At 39.0% G+C, this 20,462-nt stretch overlaps 1 protein-coding gene across 2 annotated transcripts in view; it reads right to left on the bottom strand.

The window, feature by feature from the left end:
* Positions 1–20,462, bottom strand: part of NIPA2 (NIPA magnesium transporter 2) — a 32,371-nt gene extending 11,909 nt beyond the window's left edge. Inside the window, exons 1-6 of one of the 2 annotated variants that reach the window (XM_032395433.1) lie at positions 20,182–20,462; positions 19,298–19,430; positions 8,320–8,551; positions 6,812–6,868; positions 2,098–2,188; positions 768–928 (exon numbers count right to left, since the gene is read on the bottom strand). In XM_032395433.1, the coding sequence (XP_032251324.1) occupies positions 768–928; positions 2,098–2,188; positions 6,812–6,868; positions 8,320–8,458 (448 nt within the window). In that variant the 5' untranslated portion in view covers positions 8,459–8,551; positions 19,298–19,430; positions 20,182–20,462. The remainder of the gene's footprint in view (positions 1–767; positions 929–2,097; positions 2,189–6,811; positions 6,869–8,319; positions 8,552–19,297; positions 19,431–20,181) is intronic. The other variant, XM_032395434.1, reaches the window with a different exon arrangement.

The raw sequence follows: 20,462 nt of genomic DNA, 5'->3' as shown, positions 1-20,462 counted from the left end.
GTCACATGGATTAAAGACATTTTTATATATACAAGGTCTTAAAAAGTCTCATCTCTTCTATGCCTTTCTTGTCTCCTACAATAGTGGCTCCAACCAAAATGAAGGAGCAAACCCAGGATTCAGAGCCAAGAAAAAAGAGAAAGTGAAGGGGATCCTTCAGGATGCTGATGAAGGAAAGTCCACAATGACAAATGTGCTGGCAGCTCAAGATACCAGTCTGGACTAAAGCCACATAAGACTCTGGGAAAATTTCCAGAAGAGATGAAACTGCAGAATACCTAATATGTTTGAAATTACTGAGGGTAGAATTAAGACCACTGGAGAAGAGTTTCAGGATGGATTGATAAAGTCACAGAAAAGTGATCAAACATGATCACTATCAGTTAAGAAAAAACATAAATCAAACAAGGAAGGAAAAGTAGTTGTATCAATATGTCTAAGCTGGGAATAAAAGTTATATAGTGATTATAATGTAATTAAATCATTTAAACAAAACCAGATAGACACAGTAGGTTGCAAATATAATATATGATGCCTAAAGCCAAAGAGAATAGCAGCAGTATAAGCATGTTATTTAGAGACACAGAATTAAAGAACAAAATAAACAAGGCGTTTGGGGCTGGTGGGAGAGGAAAATGACCATTATTTTTCATAATAAGCCATGTAGAACAATGCGCCTCTTTACATGCACATAAAATTTTGGTTAAAATAAAAACTAAATTAAAAAGTGAAATAGTAAGACTGATAAAGCTTTTCTTGTTTCTTACCTGGATCTCCCAGCTTGTGGGACATTTCATTTAAAGTCTCAATTTCCTCTTCTTTTGGAGCATGAATGACCATAACTGTAGATCCTAGAATACTTAGCAAACATCCAATTTTCCCATGAAGATTAAGTCTTTCATTTAGGAAGTATGAAGAAAGAATGGCACTAAAATGGGGAAGGGGTGGAGAACATTAAAATAATCAACCACTTTTCTCATTTTTAAATATCAACACAACAAAGAATTTAAATTATTAAAAAACTATTAACACTGTGAACTTGTAAAGATACTTTGGCTTTCAGACAAGGTAAAGAAAAGGCACACTCAAGCATAAAATTAAACTTTCCAGCAAAACAATGGTTTCTTCATACACCACTATAGTTACCATATTTCTACCGTAGAAAATCAGTATGAAGTTTACAATAAATGGAGCTGCGGTACAAATTTATAACCTAAGAATCCATGTCCAAACCAATGCTTAAAATTTGCTCAACTTTAATTTATCCGTACCAGTTGATGCATCCTTCCTATGTGTTCATGTAATTCTATATAATTTGCCTATTAAATTATCAAGTTTTAATACTTTATAGCCAGTTTTAACCAAATCTAAAAAATTTATAATGTAAACCTATAAATATGACATAGCATACAGAAAATTAAGGGTGAAAGACATGTACCACAATATATCTTTATATACTACAGATTATATAGTATCTTGAAAAATTATGTAACTTACATATAATACCAATTTAAACACACACACACTATCTTGGGGGGAAATAAAGATTAAAAAAAACCTATCAATCAATCAACTTTGAGAACAGTAACCAAAGCCCAAACTTCAATATGGGCTTAGCTGTTTGGGCTAATCATTAAAATAACAGAAAAAGGACAAGTCTTGGACTGCTCCTTCCAAAAGGGTACCCCAGACCAGTCTTCAGAGGCACATAACCTTGTGCCAATCATTGATTTTCTGTAGGTATAGAAACTGATTTATCACCAACCATCATCTACCAAAGTGTACATGTCTCAAATGATAAGTGTTGTGACAAGTCCAACTTGAAATTTTAAAAAATTGTAATAAAAGTAGAACTATTGCTGGCTCTGAATACAAGCAAGACAAAGCATAGAAGCATTTTCTCCTGCAAATTGACAGCACGCCTATGCACAAAAGATAACCCTTTAAAAGCAAATTACTAAGCAGCTTAAAAAAAAAAAAGTTCTCAAGATTGTTTAAATGTAAATTATGCTGAGCATGTGTAATTAGATGGCACTGAATGCTTTATGGACTAATCTACTAACTACTGTTCCTACACACGAAGCATAGCATCCTTACCTTACTAGGACGCTGAGAGCTCCTAATGGAGTCACTAGGGTGGCTGGTGCAAAGGCATATGCAGCAAAGTTGGCCACCTCACCTGCTCCCACTTGGAGATAGACAACAAAAGAAAACTCTCAGAACAAATTACTCAAAATGGAAATGCACATTTTATTCTCATGTACAGTTGACCCTTGAACTTATTTTTTTAAATATTCTATTTATTTATTTGACAGAGAGAGAAACAGCGAGAGAGGAAACACAAGCAGGGGGAGTGAGAAAGGGAGAAGCAGGCTTCCCGCGGAGCAGGGAGCCCAACGCAGGGCTCGATCCCAGGACCCTAGGATCGTGACCTGAGCCAAAGGCAGACGCTTAATGACTGAGCCACCCAGGCACCCCTTGACCCTTGAACTTAACAGGAGTTTAAACCTGAAGCATCCACTCATGTGTGGATTTTTAACAGCACTGTAAATGTATTTTGTATGATTTTCTTTTCTCTAGTTTATTGTTTGGAATACAGTATATAATACATAAGACATACAAAGTATGTGTTAATCAACTATGTTATTGGTTAAGGCTTCTGGTCAATAGTATGCTAATAGTAAAGTTTTTGGGGAGTCAAGAGTTATATGCAGATTTTCAACTGCACAGGGGGTCAGTGCCCATAAGTCCCATGTTGTTGAAGGGTCAAATGTATACATATATTTTTTATATGCTACTTCAATTGTATTTAGTAATTTCTTTATTTTCTCCCATCTACTCATAAGGGTTCTCCTGTAAATTACCAACATTAGAACAGAATCCAAGCCAATTAGAAATAATACAAATCTGTAAATTTTTTTAGAAAAAAAAAAAAAAAAGAAAGAATACAAATCTGTAATTTTAATTGAAGAGGTCCAATTTATGCTTATGTATATTTTTTAAAAAATTTTAATAAAGGGGCACCTGGGTGGCTCAGTCATTAAGCGTCTGCCTTCGGCTCAGGTCATGATCCTAGGGTCCTGGGATCAAGGCCCACATCGGGCTCCCTGCTCAGTGGGGAGTCTGCTTCTCCCTCTCCCACTCCCCGCACGCTTGTGTTCCTGCTCTCGCTATCTCTCTGTCAAAAAAATAAAAATTCTTTAAAAAAAATTTTAATAAATCCTATCACAACAAACACAAATCAATTAGAAGCAGCTAAAACTGTATGAAAGCACTTCTTCCAAGTCTTTTTCACTAGTTTTTTCTTTTTAAACCCAACTCTTATATTCAAAAGACATCCTTAGGTACCTACAATGTGCCAGATGCTATTCTAGGATCAGGAAATACAGCAGTAAGCAAAACAAAAATACTGTTCTCCTGGGCACCTGGGTGGCTCAGCCGTTAGAAGTCTGCCTTGTGCTCAGGTCATGATCCCAGTATCCTGGGATGGAGTCCTGCATCCAGGCTCCCTGCTCAGCGAGAGTCTGCTTCTCCCTCTCCCTCTGCCTCTCCCCCCTCACTCTCTCTCTCATGCTCTCTCAAATAAATTAAAATCTTTTAAAAAAATAAAAAAACAAAAAAAATACCGTTCTCCTAAAAACTTACATTTTAGTGAGGGAAAATAGGCAAAATACACACGTCAAGTGTTTAACCATGCAGTGTAGAAAGGAATAGAGTGCTGCTGAAGGCAGGCTCATGGTGCCAGGCAAGGGCACTCCGATGGAAAACTGAGCAGTCTGGTATGAAGTGAAGTATTTACTTGTAGCTATCTGGGGGAAGAATATCCCAATCAGGGAGAACAGCAAGTACAAGCCTTTGACAAGACACGCAAGGTCTGGCATGTCTGAACAGCAAGGAAGACAAGGATGGTTCCAGCAGAATGAGCGAGGGGAAGAGCAGCCCTGGAGTCAGAAGTAGCCAGGGCCACATGCTACACAACCTCTGTGAATCATGATACAGATTTCATCTGAATTGAAAAGCCACTAGGGAATCTTATGCAGGGGAGGGATGTGATCTCATAGAAAGATCACTTATGGTTACTGTATTTTCCAAAATGGTTATACCAAATTTCACTTAGCAGAGTATGAGAGCTCCCTTTGTCCCACTTGATACTGTCAGATTTAAAAGTTTGCTAATCTGGGGCGCCTGGGTGGCTCAGTCATTAAGCATCTGCCTTCAGCTCAGGTCATGATCCCAAGGTCCTGATATTGAGCCCCACATCGGGCTCCCTGCTCTGCGGGAAGCCTGCCTCTCCCTCTCCCACTCTCCCTACTTGTGTTCCCTCTCTCGCTGTCTCTGTCAAATAAATAAAGAGAAAGTCGGGGGGGGGGCAGAGAATCCTGAAGCAGACTCCCCCACATTCTTACTGCTACTTCGCCCACATTCACTCCCTGCTACGTCGCCCACATTCACTCCCTTGCTATTCTTTCCTCTTTAACGTAACCTTCAGGCTTTAATAATCCAGTGCAGTATTTAAAATAAAGCACTCCAAAATTTAGCACCTTAAAACAAAAGCCTTTTTTCTGTTGGTCAAGACTTCATGGTTTCTCATAGTTTCTGTTGGTCAAGACTTCAGAAAAAAGAGATCATTAAGTTCTTCTCACTCAGAGTTTTTTAAGAGGTCTACAGTCAAAGATAGAAGTTGGGGCTGCAGTCATCTGAAGGTTGGACTGGAACTGAAGAACACAACCAAGGTGGCTTAGTCACATGACTTACAAGTTGGTACTGGCTATGGCCTGGGAACCTTCTTCAGGCTGTGGGCATGTCCTAACACCACCACAGCTGGTTTCCCTCAGAGTAGGCATCCAAGCAATCAAGGTAAAGCCACAATGCCTTTGGTGACTTGGCCTTAAAGTCACACATCATCACTTTGTTTTTTTAAAAGATTTTATTTATTTATTTGACATGAGGGTGGGGGGAGCAAGCACAAGCAGGGGGAGCAGCAGGGAGAGGAAGAAGCAGGCTCCCCGTTGAGAAGGGAGCCCCGATCCCAGGACTCTGGGATCAGGAATGGAGCTGAAGGCAGCTGCTAAACCGACTGACTGAGCCACCCAGGTGACCCATCATCACTTCTTTTACATTCTAAGATCATACATACCAGGCCAACATTAATTCAATGTGAGAGGGGATTATAAGAAGGTGTGAATACCAGGGGATGAGAATCCTTGTGGGCTATCTTGCAGGTTGCCTGTCACATTTCAACAGGCTAGGCATGGTCTGCCTCATGGTCTTCACATTTACTGTTTCCTCCTGCTTAAAATGTTCCTCCCCCAAATATCCATATGGCTAACTCCCTCACTTTACATCTTTTAATCAAATAGTAAGATCTGCTCTGGTCCCCTCTTCTAAAATATAAGGGAACTGTCTTAGCCTCCCATCTAAAATGTAAACCTAACTATCCTTCATGTTACATCCTTTCCCTACTTTATTCCTAGCAAATGTTGGTATTTATCACTAACATACACATTTTAATGTATTTATCTAGTTTATTATTTGCTTCCATCTAGAATGTTAAGTCTCATCTGGATAAAGATTTTTCTGTTTGTTTGAATAGTTTTATCTCCAGCACCCAGAATAACACTTGGCATACCAGAAATGATCAATAAATATTTGTTGAATGAATAGTCAAATCAGTCTCTTCGTTATTTCAACCACTCTTAAGCTTATAGAGAACATTTACATAATTTAATCCTGAATACTTCGAAGGTTTGGTGTCTTAAGAATCATTTTTCTATGTACCTTTTTAAAGGTAATCATCAAAATAAGCATAGACTCTTATCAAATGCATACCTTTCCTTTAAAAAAAAAAGATTTTATTTGAGAAAGGGCACAAGTAGGGGGAGTTGGCAGAGGGAGAGGGAGAAGCAGGCTCCCCACTGAGCAGGGAGTCCTATGCTGGGGGGGGAGGGGGGGGGGGGTGGGGTCCACATGATCCCAGGAACCCAGGATCACAACCCCAGCCAAAGGCAGACGCTTAACCAACTGAGCCACCCAGGCTCAAAATTCTAAATTCCAAAATTCCAATTTGGAATGAAAATCAATGAAGGGGGAGGAATTAAAAACAGGATATTTTACTTTCAAAGTTACCTTTTTTTTTTTTTTTAAAGATTTTATTTATTTATTCATGAGAGACAGAGAGAGAGAGAGAGAGAGGCAGAGGGAGAAGCAGGCTCCCCACTGAGCAGGGAGCCCGACGTGGGGCTCCATCCCAGGACCCCAGGATCATGACCTGAGCCGAAGGCAGATGCTTAGCTGACTGAGCCACGTAGGCACCCCTCAAAGTTACCTTCTTAAACTGAGAATTTTAAAAAACACATATATCAGACATATTTTAATCAGACAGGTAAAAGAAAGTCTTCTCATTCAAATTAAATAAACTATTAAACTGCTACATGACTTTTACTGGCTTAAATTTTATATTTTGAGTACTGTTCACTAAAAAAGGATTTATTTAAAATTTTAAAAAGTGCTAGGGGCACCTTGGTGGCTCAGTCGGTTAAGCAAACTCTTGACTTTGGCGCAGGTTGTGTGATCTTGGGGTGCTGGGATTGAGCCCAGCATCAGGCTCCATGCTCAGTGGGGAGTTTGCTTCAGGATTCTCTGCCCCTCTCTCTCCCTCATTTTCTCTCTCTCTAGAACAGATAAATCTCAAAAAAAAAAAAAAAAAAATTAAATAAGTAACAAAATGTGCTAGTAATATGAGGCTGTATTAGTATATGCAAATACTTTAATATACAATATAATATTTCCTTGAAATATTCTATATACATACTTGATAGCAATCCAGCCCACCACAACCATTCTTTAAGATATGCATGGCCACCTTGACCTGTGAATGAAAAAATATTTCACTTTTTTGGAAGATTATCAGACTCTTATAAATTTATGACAACTATTAGCAATGATAGATTTTGAAATATCTCATTTGTTGATTATTACTTTAAATAAAGGTTCCATCATGACTGTATAAGGGAATTTCTAAAATAATCTTTTTATGATTATCTTAGAAAAAGGAATGAGCATCATGATAATGTTAAAATTTTTAGGTTTGCACTATACTGTTCAGTACACTATACTGAAGGAATTAAATCAATCCTTATATTCGGTCTATACTTCATTCTTTTGTTTTGTGAACTCAGCTTCAATAATAGTAAAGAAAATGAACCAGTAAGAAGTAACCCAACTTCAAATAAATTAGTCTGAATGTGGATAAGCCATATAGGTGTGGGTTAGTCCCAGTTATGAGGCAGTAACCTTGGAGAAAGGGGTTTTATATTGACCATACATAAAAAGACTGAGCATTCATCAGTCGAGCTGCCAAGATGCTCATCTTCCTACTTGACTTTCCTCCCCCCCAAAATTAATAAAATCAGGAATTAATTGGTACTTAAGCCATTGTCCAAAAGAAAAAGCCAATGCAAATTAACCCTTTGACAAGCATATCTATCATGGACAATGAGAGTACCTGCCTTAAGACAAGAATGAGGAATATACTTGTTCAAGCAGCATATGCTAATACTTTCTCCTCTGCCCACTAACCTCTAACAGAGGCTACTAGCTCTGGCCATAAAGATGGCACAGGAAAGCGGGAGAAAGTGATTTATTGTTTTACTGCCAAAGCAGGTCTTCCTATGAGGTCAGAACCAGGTCTAGAACTAAAGCAGAGGCTGAATGATGGAACATGACCAGAATGCAAAATAATGCTGTCATGAATGCACCAAATGAAGTCAGAGTGGGGTTTAATCATATTGAGTATCCCCCAAGGTCTCGTGACTTGTCAGCAGTTTCTGGGGAAATAATCTATACCACCCTTCAGAAAATCACTAAACAGAATACTCTTTAACCACAGTAAGCCTTCTCTTTCCTTCCTGCCAATTCGAGATCATCAGGAAAAATGTCTTAAGGTAAAAGTAAAACTATTATTCTCGACAAAAAATCCTAGCCTTCAGTAACATTCTGATTCTATTCATAAACCCTATTTCCTTCACTGCAGACATATCAAAATTTAAAGATAAGGCTGGATGCTAATTGGGCCTTGGTCCCTATTTCCACTTTGATAATAATTGCAGGAGTTAATAGCTTATTTTGACATTGTCTCACTTTTAATTTTTCTCATTACAAAACTGATGTTTGATTCTCTATAAACATTTACAAGGCTTGCATAATTCTAAGTATCGAATATACTAACTAGGAATAAAGATATGGTTGTCTACCATCAAAGAACCCAAGTACACAAGCGCACACATATGTCATTTTACAGTCACATAGGGCACAGCCTACCTGCTCTCATGGAGCCTTTCCTGGCAAGTCGCAGAAGGCCTTTTTTTTTCAAAATGAAACTCCCGCCAATGAAAATGCTGGAGCTCATAGCCAATCCCAGACCAATGTAAAAGTCATATTTTCCACGCCCCTGGATCATTTCGTTTGTTACTGAAGAAGTTCTTGTGAGTCACATTGATCACAAAACAGAGAAACCACTGGTGCTGGAGGCAGGATTATGCAATCTTCAAATCTAAACAATGCAAAACAAAACAAAATGAGATTTTTTAACAGAATGATCATGATAGTCCATATGCAATTCAAAATTTCACTCTACTTCTCTTCTTATAAAGGAATATTTTCATTACTACCACTGATAATATATTTACTATTTATAATTTACCACTGATGTAAAATTATATATATATATATATTTTTTTTAAGATTTTATTTATTTATTTGACAGAGAGACACATAGCGAGAGCAGGAACACAAGCAGGGGGAGTGGGAGAGGGAGAAGCAGGCTTCCCGCAGAGCAGGGAGCCTGATGTGGGACTCAATCCCAGGACCCTGGGATCATGACCTGAGCCAAAGGCAGACGCTTAACGACTGAGCCACCCAGGCGCCCCATAAAATTATATTTCTTATAGTTATGGGAAAAGATGGGATCATGATATAAAGCCATACTTAAAAACCAAATTCACAGAATCAGAAAACAGACTGGTGGCTATCAGAGGCAGGGGTAGAGGGGTGACAAAAATGGGTGACGGGGTAGAGAGGTGACAGAAATAGGTGAAGGTGGCCAAAAGATATAGTTAAAAATAAGTTTGGGGATGTAATGTACAGCATGGTGACTATAGTTAACAGTACTGTATTATATATTTGAAAGTGGCTTAGAGAAATCTTAAAAGTTCTCATCACAAGAAAATAAATTTGTAATGTGTGATGTTAACTGAAATTATTGTGGTGATCATTTTAAAATATATAAATATGTAATCATTATGTTGCTTTCCTTAAGCTAATACAATGTTATATGTCAAGGGCATCTGGGTGGCTCAGTTAGTTAAGCGACTGCCTTCCGCTCAGGTCATGATCCCGGAGTCCAGGGATCAAGTCCTGCATCAGGCTCCCTGCTCAGCAGGGTGTCTGCTTCTCCCTCTGACCCTCCCCCCTCTCATGCTGTCTCACTCTCTCTCTAATAAACTAATAAAAAAATCTTTTAAAAAAAAGTTGTATGTCAAGAATAATTGAATAAAACTGAAAGAATAAAAATAAAACTACTTTTATATGCCAATACTAAATTTAAAATTTAAATTGGTTTTGTAAACTCTAGCTTCATATTTTAAATGTTCCGAGTCTTAGTTGACAGTCCCTAGCAACAAAACTTTGCTGTTAAGAAAAAAAATTCTACAGAATGAAAATCAGGCATGAAAATATACAAATCTAGTTTAATACATTTACTAATTTCACGTGTCCTTTTTGAATAATCTATACAGAGAAACTTGGAGTTTTCTCATGCATAAACTTTCTTCTTAGAAATCTATGTAGACAAACTCCTTCTATCAGCCAGCATTACCCTGATCCCAAAGCCAGGCAAAGACCCCATCAAAAAGGAGAATTACAGACCAATATCCCTGATGAACATGGATGCCAAAATACTCAACAAGATCCTAGCCAATAGGATCGATCCAACAGTACATTAAAAGGATCATTCACCACACCCAGTGGGATTTATTCCTGGGAGATGCAAGGGTGGTTCAACATTTGCAAATCAATCAATGTGATAGAGCACATTAATAAAAGAAAAGAACCATTCAATCCTCTCAATTGATGCAGAAAAAGCATTTGACAAAATACAACATCCTTTCCTGATTAAATCTCTTCAGAGTGTAGGGATAGAGGGAACATTTCTCAATATCATAAAAACCATCTATGAAAAACCCACAGCAACTATCATTCTCAATGGGGAAAAGCTGAAGGCTTTTCCCTTAAGGTGAGGGACATGACAGGGATGCCCACTTTCACCACTATTGTTCAATATAGCACTAGAAGTCCTAGCATCAGCAACCAGACAACAAAAAGAAATAAAAGGCATCCAAATTGGCAAAGAAGAAGTCAAACTCTCTCTCTTCCCAGATGACATGATACTTTATGTGGAAAACCCAAAAGACTCCACCCCCAAATTAGTAGAACTTATACAGCAATTCAGTAATGTGGCAGAATACAAAATCAATGCACAGAAATCAGCCGCTTTCTTATACACTAACAATGTAACTGTAGAAAGAGAAATTAAGGAATCGATTCCATTTACAACAGCACCAAAAACCATAAGATACCTAGGAATAAACCTAACCAAAAGGTAAAAGATCTATACTCTAGGAACTACAGAACACTCACGAAAGAAACTGAAGAAGACACAAAAAGATGGAAAAACATTCCATGCTCACAGATTGGAAGAATAAACATTGTTAAAATGTCTATGCTACCCAGAGCAATCTACACTTTCAATGCCATCCCTATTAAAATACCATTGGCATTTTTCAAGAAGCTGGAACAAACAATCCTAAAATTTGTATGGAATCAGAAAAGACCTCGAATCGCCAAGGGAATGTTGAAGAAGAAAAACAAAGCTGGGGGCATCACGCTGCCTGACTTCAAGCTATATTACAAAGTTGTGATCACCAAGACAGCATGGTATTGCTACAAAAACAGACACACAGACCAATGGAACAGAATAGAGAGCCCAGAAATGGACCCTCAACTCTATGGTCAACTAATCTTTGAAAAATCAGGAAAAAATATCCAATGGAAAAAAAGACAGTCTCTTCAATAAGTGGTGCTGGGAAAACTGGACAGCTACATACAGAAGAATGAAACTGAACCATTCTCTTACACCATACACAAAGATAAACTCAAAATGGATGAAAGACCTCATTGTGAGACAGGTATCCATCAAAATCCTAGAGGAGAACATAGGCAGTAACCTCTTTGACATCGGCCACAGGAACTTCTTTCAAGACACGTCTCCAAAGGGAAACAAAAGCAAAAATGAACTTTTGGGACTTCATCAAGATAAAAAGCTTCTGCACAGCAAAGGAAACAGTCAACAAAACTAAGAGGCAACCCAAAGAATGGGAGAAGATATTTGCAAACAACATTACAGATAAAGGGTTGATATCCAAGATCGATAAAGAATTTCTCAAACTCAACACTCAAGAAACAAATAATCCAGTCAAAAAATGAGCAGAAGACATGAACAGACACTTCTCCAAAGAAGACATACAAATGGCTAACAGACATATGAAAAAATGCCCAACATCATTAGCCATTGGGGAAATTCAAATCAAAACCACATTGAGATAGCACCTTACACCAGTTAGAATGGCAAAAATTAACAAGGCAGGAAACAAAAAATGTTGGCAAGGATGTAGAGAAAGGGAACCCTCTTACACTATTGGTGGGAATGCAAGTTGGTACAGCCACTCTGGAAAACAGTATGGAGGTTCCTCAAAATGTTAAAAATAGAGCTACCCTACAACCCAGCAATTGCACTACTAGGTTTTTACCCCAAAGATACAGATGTAGGGAAAAGAAGGGGCACATGCACCCCAATATTCATAGCAGCAATGTCCACAATAGCCAAACTGTGGAAGGAGCCAAGATGCCCTTCAACAGATGGATAAAAAAGATGTGGTACATATATACAATGGAATATTATTCAGCCATCAGAAAGGATGAATACCCACCATTTGCATCGACATGGATGGAACTGGAGGGGATTATGCTAAGTGAAATAAGTCAAGCAGAGAAAGATAATTATCATATGGTTTCACTCATATGTGGAACATAAGGAATGGCATGGAGGACCATAGGGGAAGGGAGGGAAAACTAAAGGGGGAGAAATCAGAGAGGGAGACAAACCATGAGAGACTATGGACCCTGGGAAACAAACGGAGGGTTTCAGAGGGGAAGGGCGTGTGGGGGCTGGTAACAGGGTGAGAGGTATTAAGAAGGGCATGGGTCGTGATGAGCACTGGGTGTTATACGCAACTTATGAATCACTGAACACTATATAAAAAACTAATGATGTACTATACAGTGGCTAACTAAACATAATAAAAATAAATAAAAAATTCTGTTTCACTCATTTAAAAAAAAGAAATCTATGTAGATATAAGCAGATGGTAATTTATTTCTTATTTAGCCTATTTGGGGGTGTGCAGAGAGAAGACAGCTCTCATATCATTTTGTTAGCAGAGGATGATGATTCTAGCAGACAGATGTTTGCCAAGGTACAAGTGTGATACCGGTGCACTTTTCAGAGAACAAGAGGACTACTGACCTAGAAGGCTCAAGCGACAAGACCAGACAGGGAGGCAGAGGCTTACCAAAGACTGCACTTTTTTTTTCAAATGGCCAACTCATGAACTCTACTGCAAAGTGTAGAAAGCAGAGGTTTCTCTGCAACAAAGTTTATGATTGGTTTTAACTAACTGCCAGCCCAACTTTCTGGTATTTTCAGTACCACAATTTAACTACTGAGTTCCAGAACTAATCTGCAATTCAGTAGGATCCTCACACATTAACCCGTGCTGACTAGCCAAGTTTTTCTATTCTTCAGGTTATTAGATTCTGGCCTTTAGCAAAAGCAACTTCCTATTCACCTAGCCCCTCAATTACTTTATCCATTTACTCAAACAGTATTTACCAAACAAATGCTGTGTGCACTAAACATTATGCTAAGCTCTATGGATAAAATAGTGATAGCTAAATTTTAGTCTTCAGTGGGGAGACAAAAGACAGTTAAATAATGGGTGATAATGTTCTGTAATAATGGAAAAAGTATTCACACCGAGATGACATTGACAAGGAGGCCAGTGTTTAGATTTGCCCGTTGAGTCCGGTTATGGTTCCTGGAACACTTCATAAGAACAGTCCTTGCCACCCCACTGATTTGGGGCATGGCCCCATGGCTTACTTTGGCCAACAGGAGGTAGGTGTGACAGGAGTGCCAAAAGGCCAGTTCTGAGTCTACATCTAAAGAGGATCTTTATATTTTTGCTTGCCCCTTGGCACCCTTCCATCACATGCAGAGCAAAACACAGTCATCCCTGCTGACCTAAAGACCTGTGAACACAATCATAAATGCTTATTGCTACATGCCACTGGGATAGCTAATTTACATACCTGAACAGGCTTATTATGGGTAAATGTAAAATTCCCATCAGATTTTTGAAATACCAAAACTTGTTTGCAGAAATGGGGATCACTAGTAAAGATGGGTGGTAGGCACACCCAAGGGTTGACTGTATTATTCTTTCTACTGTATGTACTATGTATGTTTGGACATTTCCATATTAAGGTTTTTAAAACACATGCTGCAGTGCCCAAGAACTGCAGGGATGTCAGGACAGAACCCACTAACAAGGGGCACCTGGGTGGCTCAGTCCATTGGGTGGCCAACTCCTGGTCTTGACTCAGGTCTGATCTTAGGGTCATGAGTTCAGGCCCTGTGTTGGTGTGGAGCCTACAGGAAGGGAGGGGGGAGGGAGGAAAGAAAGAAAGAAACCACTAACAATCCCAAAAGCAAAGTCACCTCACAATCTAGAACAAGATAATACTGAAACATGGAAAGAAAGTAAGACACTCAAGTCAGGGAGGTGCTCTTGAGTTTTTGTATCAGTCACATACAATATGGATGAGATTAACTGTCTACTTGACACTTTCCTATAATTGATCTCTCTTAACAGGTATTTGGAAAAGTAACTCCAATCTTCTTAATGCCAATCCTAAGGCAAGAATATGCATTCAGGAAAGTCCCAGGTGGGGAATTTGGAGACTCAGTCCTGCCTCTAGCTGGGTGCACGACCTTGGATGAATCACAACCTTAACATATACACTAACAAAAGAGGCTAAACATCTATAAAGTTACTACTGATTTTTACATTTAAAATAAAATAAACCATGGTCTCTTTATGTGCCAAACATTGGTAACCTCAAGCCTCAACTTCAGCTTACCTTTGGAATAATTCTGGACTATGACAATCAGTATGTACAGAGAAATAAACATGCAGGGAAAGGGGGAGGCAGAGAATTTGGGAACAAAATGGTTAGCAGCAAGAATTACTTCTATAGACTATAAAAAGATTATGACAACAAGTGTGTTTACAGTGTTCACTCTAAATGACTGGTTTAACAGTGTTTATGACCCAGTCTCCCTCACTAGACTGCCAGCCCCTAGGCTCCTACATGAGTCACCTTTTTAATCCTGTGCACCTAGCTATCTGGCAGTCTCAAAAATTTATTTTAATATATGTTTTCTGGGTTAATACAGATGAATGGAATAATTATAACTGGCCCTAAAAATAAAGTTGCATCATTTAGATCAGCATCCTAAAATATAACAGCTGTTTTACAGCCTATAAAACTTGAAAACTGTAAGAAGTTGTTAAAGTATGCTAGGAAGTGATAGCACTATATACAAGTGAAAATGCAAAGGTAATAGTAATAAAGTCTGGGAAAATGGGAGTAAAGAAACCCAGCTACCAAACACTTCAGCCCACTCTGTATTCCAATGACCATGGGTCACCTAAGATTCTTGAAAGCACCCCTTAATGTAAAATCAACTCCTTTAACCATTATCACCATCAAGCAATGTTCTTAATTATCATGCAAATTATACTGAGGAAGTGACTACTTAAAGTTCCCTGGTCTGTAACTCCCCTTTTGAAGGTCTGAAGAAAACAAGCTAAAGTTTAGTCTGAATATTCTCTTATCAAAAAAATATAACTTTATTAGCTGTAAAAATGATATCCAGAAACAAGTCAGGTTTATCTACAATTCCAATCCCAGTATAATGATAGCCTCACAAAGACAAATTTAGACTATACTTAACAGAAACCTGACTTTCAAATACCAAATGTGTAACTATTAATTTAGTAATATTTACTTATTAACACTTAATAGTAACTTTCACTAAATGCAAATTACGTACATGTGGCATAAGGTCTAAAATTAAGACCCAAGCTCCTGGAGGGCCCAGTCAGCAGAGCGTGCCACTCTTGATCTTAGGGTTGGGAGTTCAAGCCCCACGTTAGGTGTGGAACCTACTTAAAAATAAATAAATCACTCCCTTTAAAAAAATAAAGACCCAATATTATGTGCTGCTTTGAAATCTGATAAAACGGGGAGGGCTTTCAATGGCCTAACCATAAGTTCCCCTCCCCACTCTGCTCCTGGGATAAGGTTCCAAAGCCAAATAACCTTCCCTGGGGTACCCTGGCTAGCTCAGTCAGTAGAGCCTATGACTTGCTCTTGGGGTTGTGAGTTCGAGCCCCACTCTGGGTGTAGAGATTACTTTAAAAAAAGGTCAAATAATCCTTATCATGGAGACCTGGCACAATTCCTGCTTATCCCTGAGTAGTAGGCTTCACTGCCCTGCCAGACTATAGAATTATTAAAGCAAGCCAATCACATTCTGCTGCAGGAATCAAGGGGCGCACCTCAACCACTTGTTACTCAAAGCCTACATTCCACAGCAACTCCTTCTTCACTCTGCAGCCCCCCACCCCCACCCTTTGTGGCCCTGTGCAGTGTACTGTGTCCTTCTGCCTGGGCTGAGTGTGATTAATAAACCACCATCACTCTCATGTACCCAGCGTCACGTGCCAAGGGGAGGGAATCCTAGCCCTATGAACAAAGTGAAGAAGAGGTGATTAAACAATACATTATAATAGAATCTTATTCATTTTATCCTAAAGTCACTGAAAGTTCATTGTTCTTAACTTTATTATGCCTATATATGAATCTTCTCCATATTTATTTTACATAGAATTTCATGATGCTATTTAAAATTTATTTTCTTCTTTTTATCTATTTATTATAGAAAATTTTGAACACACAAAAGTAGACAGAAAGCCTTTTTTGACAGATTGGTCAATATTATGCATATGGTTTTGGAAAGCTGCAACCCTCCTGCTCCCTTCATTTCCCAACACAGGACCATGGCTCCCTTCAGACAAGTGTCATCACTGCCCAGATAGACCACAGCCCTCCCGTCCTCCTACCCAATACTTAAAGCCTGCTCTTCACTCAAGACCAGGTCACACTCCAAGCTGTGCTACAAAGACTTCTTCAATAGCCCAAAGGCATTTCTTTCCTTTGCACTTATTTTTAGTCAGCCTTATAAAATTAAACTCTCAATTACTGTCCTATCTTTGAAGATAAACTCTTTAAGGTACTTAAAGACAATGACTTTGGTTCTTTGTGCTGGTTTTCCCACAAAAGGCACTCATTTATAGTGGTAAATCTGATTTATAAGCCTTTATATAATTAAGGTTATTTGTTCACTCATGGAACTACACCAGTGTGGTGGTGGGCAGATGGGGGGAAGGGAGACAAACAACACAGAATTTGCAAACCCTCAAGTTATAAAGCAGTCTTCACCACTAAACTAAGTAAATTAATTTTCTCATTTGTTTGAAAATAGGACATCAGTGTGAATGTCCTAAAAGGAATGAGTTTGTTTCACTATTCTCAGATCTGCTCCCACTCTGTAACTATCAAGGTCTATCACAGCAGGGAGAGCCTGAAACAGATTATCTTTTATTCTTAAGGATTAACTATGAAGTAGGGCCAGGTTTAAGGCCAGCTAAACAAGAAAACTTGCTAAGTTTCACTTCAACTATTTTCCTAAAGGACAAGCTCCAGGTGGTAACCTGCCCATCTTACCTCTCAGGGGGACACAGGTGGAAGGACCCATCCCACACTCCTCCCCTCCAGGCTGTTGTTATTACTTATATGTGGTCATCTGTTCAATAAACATATACGGGGCAGCTCTAATGTGCCAAACTTTGGAGTTATAAAGATGATCACAAGTCCCTGTCCTCAAGGATTCCACAGCTGAGTGAACTAAAAATTCTGAAAATGACCCATTTTAATTTTAAACACACTTTTAAAGGCTCTTAGAATTTCTAGCTTATTCTAAATTTTAATTCTCACAGCTTATTTTACTAATATTTATGAATATTTATGTTAACTTTCATTAAATACAAGTTACGTTGAAAATGAAATAAATACATCTTAAAATAAAATTCTGAAATTGGCCCATTTTCTTCTAAAACACAGAGAACACATAATTTAAGGAACAGGAAAAATTAGACTAGTATTCTAACAACTATAAGATATACTGAAATTAAGATTAGCTTTGCAAAATGATTAACAGTAGGCTACACAATTACCAAAGTTAGATAATTTTAAAGAATATACCAACAAAAGTACATTTACAGCTTTAAACTTGTCACAGCATTTTTGACATTTCATTTTCACAAAAACTTGAAAGATACGTGGTGAGGGCCCCATGATGAGAAAACAGGCACAAAGATGTTAAGCAACTTCTCCAGCAGCTGGTAGGTAGCAGGACAGGGCTAGAATCCAGGTCTCCTTATTCTCAGCCTTTTGCCTTTCCCATTGGAGTCTCCATTTAGTCTCAGAGGTGGAACACAAGCAAGTGGCAGCTCCAACCAGGCTCTCAGTGTAGGTCATCATCTTCTTCCCCAATCTGCTCCTCCTTGTATTCTGACTGTGGCTTCTCCATCCTCATTACCCAAACTGGATACAAGGGCCAAGAGTGCCAGATGGAGTCTACCTTTGTGAAATACAGCCTTGCACCTCCATGTCTCTCCCAATCCTAATCCAGCTTCAATATACGATGCTGTCACATTGCTCTATAAAACACATTTGTGCCATCTCATTCTCCTGCTACCCATTGTTTAAAGAAGCTCAAATTTGTAATCTTCTTAAGACCTTTCACTATTTGCTCCAAACCTAACTTTTAAATCTTATTTCCCAATACTTTCACATACCCTGTGTTCCACCCGAAGTCAACACACTCCTGCATTCTTTCTTACTCCTTTTCCTCCATATCTTTGTTTACATTATCCCTTTCATCTTTAAGGAGCCAATTCAAAAGGCACCTCCAAAATGAAGCCCTGCTTGAATTCCATAAGCCAGAGTAATCAATCTTTCTGAATTCCCTGGCCTTTAACCTACACTTCTCTTTGGACACTTTTCTAGACCGTATTACAGTTACTTATGTATACGACTTATATCCCCTTCACTGGGGACAGGTGCTTATCTCATTTACTCAACCAACAAACATCTACATGAATACATACTATGCTCTAGTAATGGGGATACAGCAGTGAATAAAACAAACCAAATCACCGCCTTCATGGAGTTTACCTTGTTTGGAGGTAGGGCAAGACAATAAAAATAAGAACATTATATTGGAAGGTGGTAAATGCTATGGTTAAGGGCACTGGGGAGTTGGGTTAGGGGACTTCTATTTTAACTAGGTTGGTTAAGAGGCCTAGTGGAGCAGGTATTGAGCAAAGGCTTGAAAGAGAGGAAAAAGAAAAAAGCAGAGAAAAAAATGCAAAAGCAGAGAGGTATGAACTGGTATGCAGTTTTCTAGCAAAAGAAAGGCCACTGTGGCTGACACTGAACAAGGGTAGGGAGGATACCACTGCAGGGTATTTTTACATAAAAGAAATATCATAAAAACAAATGTAACTTTTTTATTATTTCTAATAGTAACAGCTACCACTTACTGCACACCTGTGAAGCACTGTTCCAGGTAACTGATACACATTATTTCTAATACACCCAATGGGAAGAAGGTATCATTCTCCCCACCTTACAACCAAAGAAACCAAACCTCCAAGGGGTTAAACCGCATGCAGAGGACCAAAGAGAAAGTTACACAGCCTGAAAAGGAACCTAAGTGTCCATTGGACTCTATTTCTTTATGGGCTGCCCACACTGAATGAAAACTTTAGAGCTCTTAATCTTTAATTTCTTAATCTTTACTTCTCCTTTAATTTTTTCCAATCTCTTATTTAGCTAATTATTTTTAAAAGCAGTACTTATAAATACTACAGAACCTAAATCTCCAACCCTAATTTAGCAACATTAGTTATAAATTAAAATTTTAACTTACATGTAAGTTTAATATGGTCTCTCTTATGAAAAAAAGTCTGGAAGCAGTTAGAGATGACTTACTCACTTTCATTTCCTTGTAAATACTCTTTACTCTCATTTAAAGTTTTAAACCCTGGCAGAGTAGCTCCAGCCTGGAAAGAAGAAAATACAGAAGTAGGCAAAAGGACTGCATAGTTACTAAATACTTTCAAAAATTTGGTTACTGGCCTCCATACCCGTTTTACTTACCAACATGAAACCTACTCAACCAAGGACAACATAGTGCTTCAACAGCTTACTGCAATGAAACAAAGACCTCTATTCTCTCATAAAAAAGTACTAACTAGGCACATGGTATATAACTTCTAGAAACAGAACTAAAACATAGTCCTGTATTAAACTGGAAAACCTCGTGAAGAAACTGAAGAGACACAAATACAAAACTAAACGTACTGAGAGTTTTGTACAGTTGTAGGGAGAGGAAGACAGGATTAAGGGACTTTATAAAAGTTAGGAAATTGAAACAGTCATGTTCAAAACGTTACGGCCGACTCCTAAGGCTTGTTCAATTGTCAGTATCTCCGCGGTAGTTGAAACAATCTTCTAAAACTCACCACAACAAAACGAAACTATCTGAATGAGCTTAATGAACACGCGCCCGACACAGACAAGCCAGGCTTCTACGGCATTTAATACCAATCCAATTCACGGTGGGATTCCTCGATGCAGAATATGAGGAAAAGCCCTTCCATTTCTGAACACACGTGTCCCCTGAAGGGCCCCTACCAACCCAAGAACCCAAGACCAGCAGAGTAGCCCACAATTAGCCCCTTCGCGCTTGCCTGAAAGAAAAAGAAAGAAAGAAAGAAAAAGAAAAAGAAAAAGAAAGAGTGGCGACCTCACCCCAGTTGGAGGCCGGCCATGCGGCTTCCCCTCCACTATCTGGCCCTGGTCACCTCCGCTTACACGCCCACACAGGCCGCACGGGCCGCCGCCTCTTGAGCTCGCGCGGCCAGCGCCTTCGTCGCCGTACAGAAGGAGGTGAGAGCATCCGGGTCTGCAGCCGTGAGCGCCGCCTCCTCCATGGGGGAGCGCCGAGGAGAACCTGCCCCGGACGACCTGCGACCCCCGCCGCGGCCGGGACCAAGGGCCGTCGCCGAAAGGCTGGGCGCGGCCGAGTGACG

Source organism: Phoca vitulina, unplaced genomic scaffold (assembly GCF_004348235.1).
Source record: "Phoca vitulina isolate PV1807 unplaced genomic scaffold, GSC_HSeal_1.0 scaffold84, whole genome shotgun sequence".
Classification (NCBI taxonomy): Eukaryota; Metazoa; Chordata; class Mammalia; order Carnivora; family Phocidae; genus Phoca; species Phoca vitulina.
The sequence above is the reverse complement of the archived record's forward strand: the minus strand, read 5'-3'. Positions and strand labels throughout refer to the sequence as shown.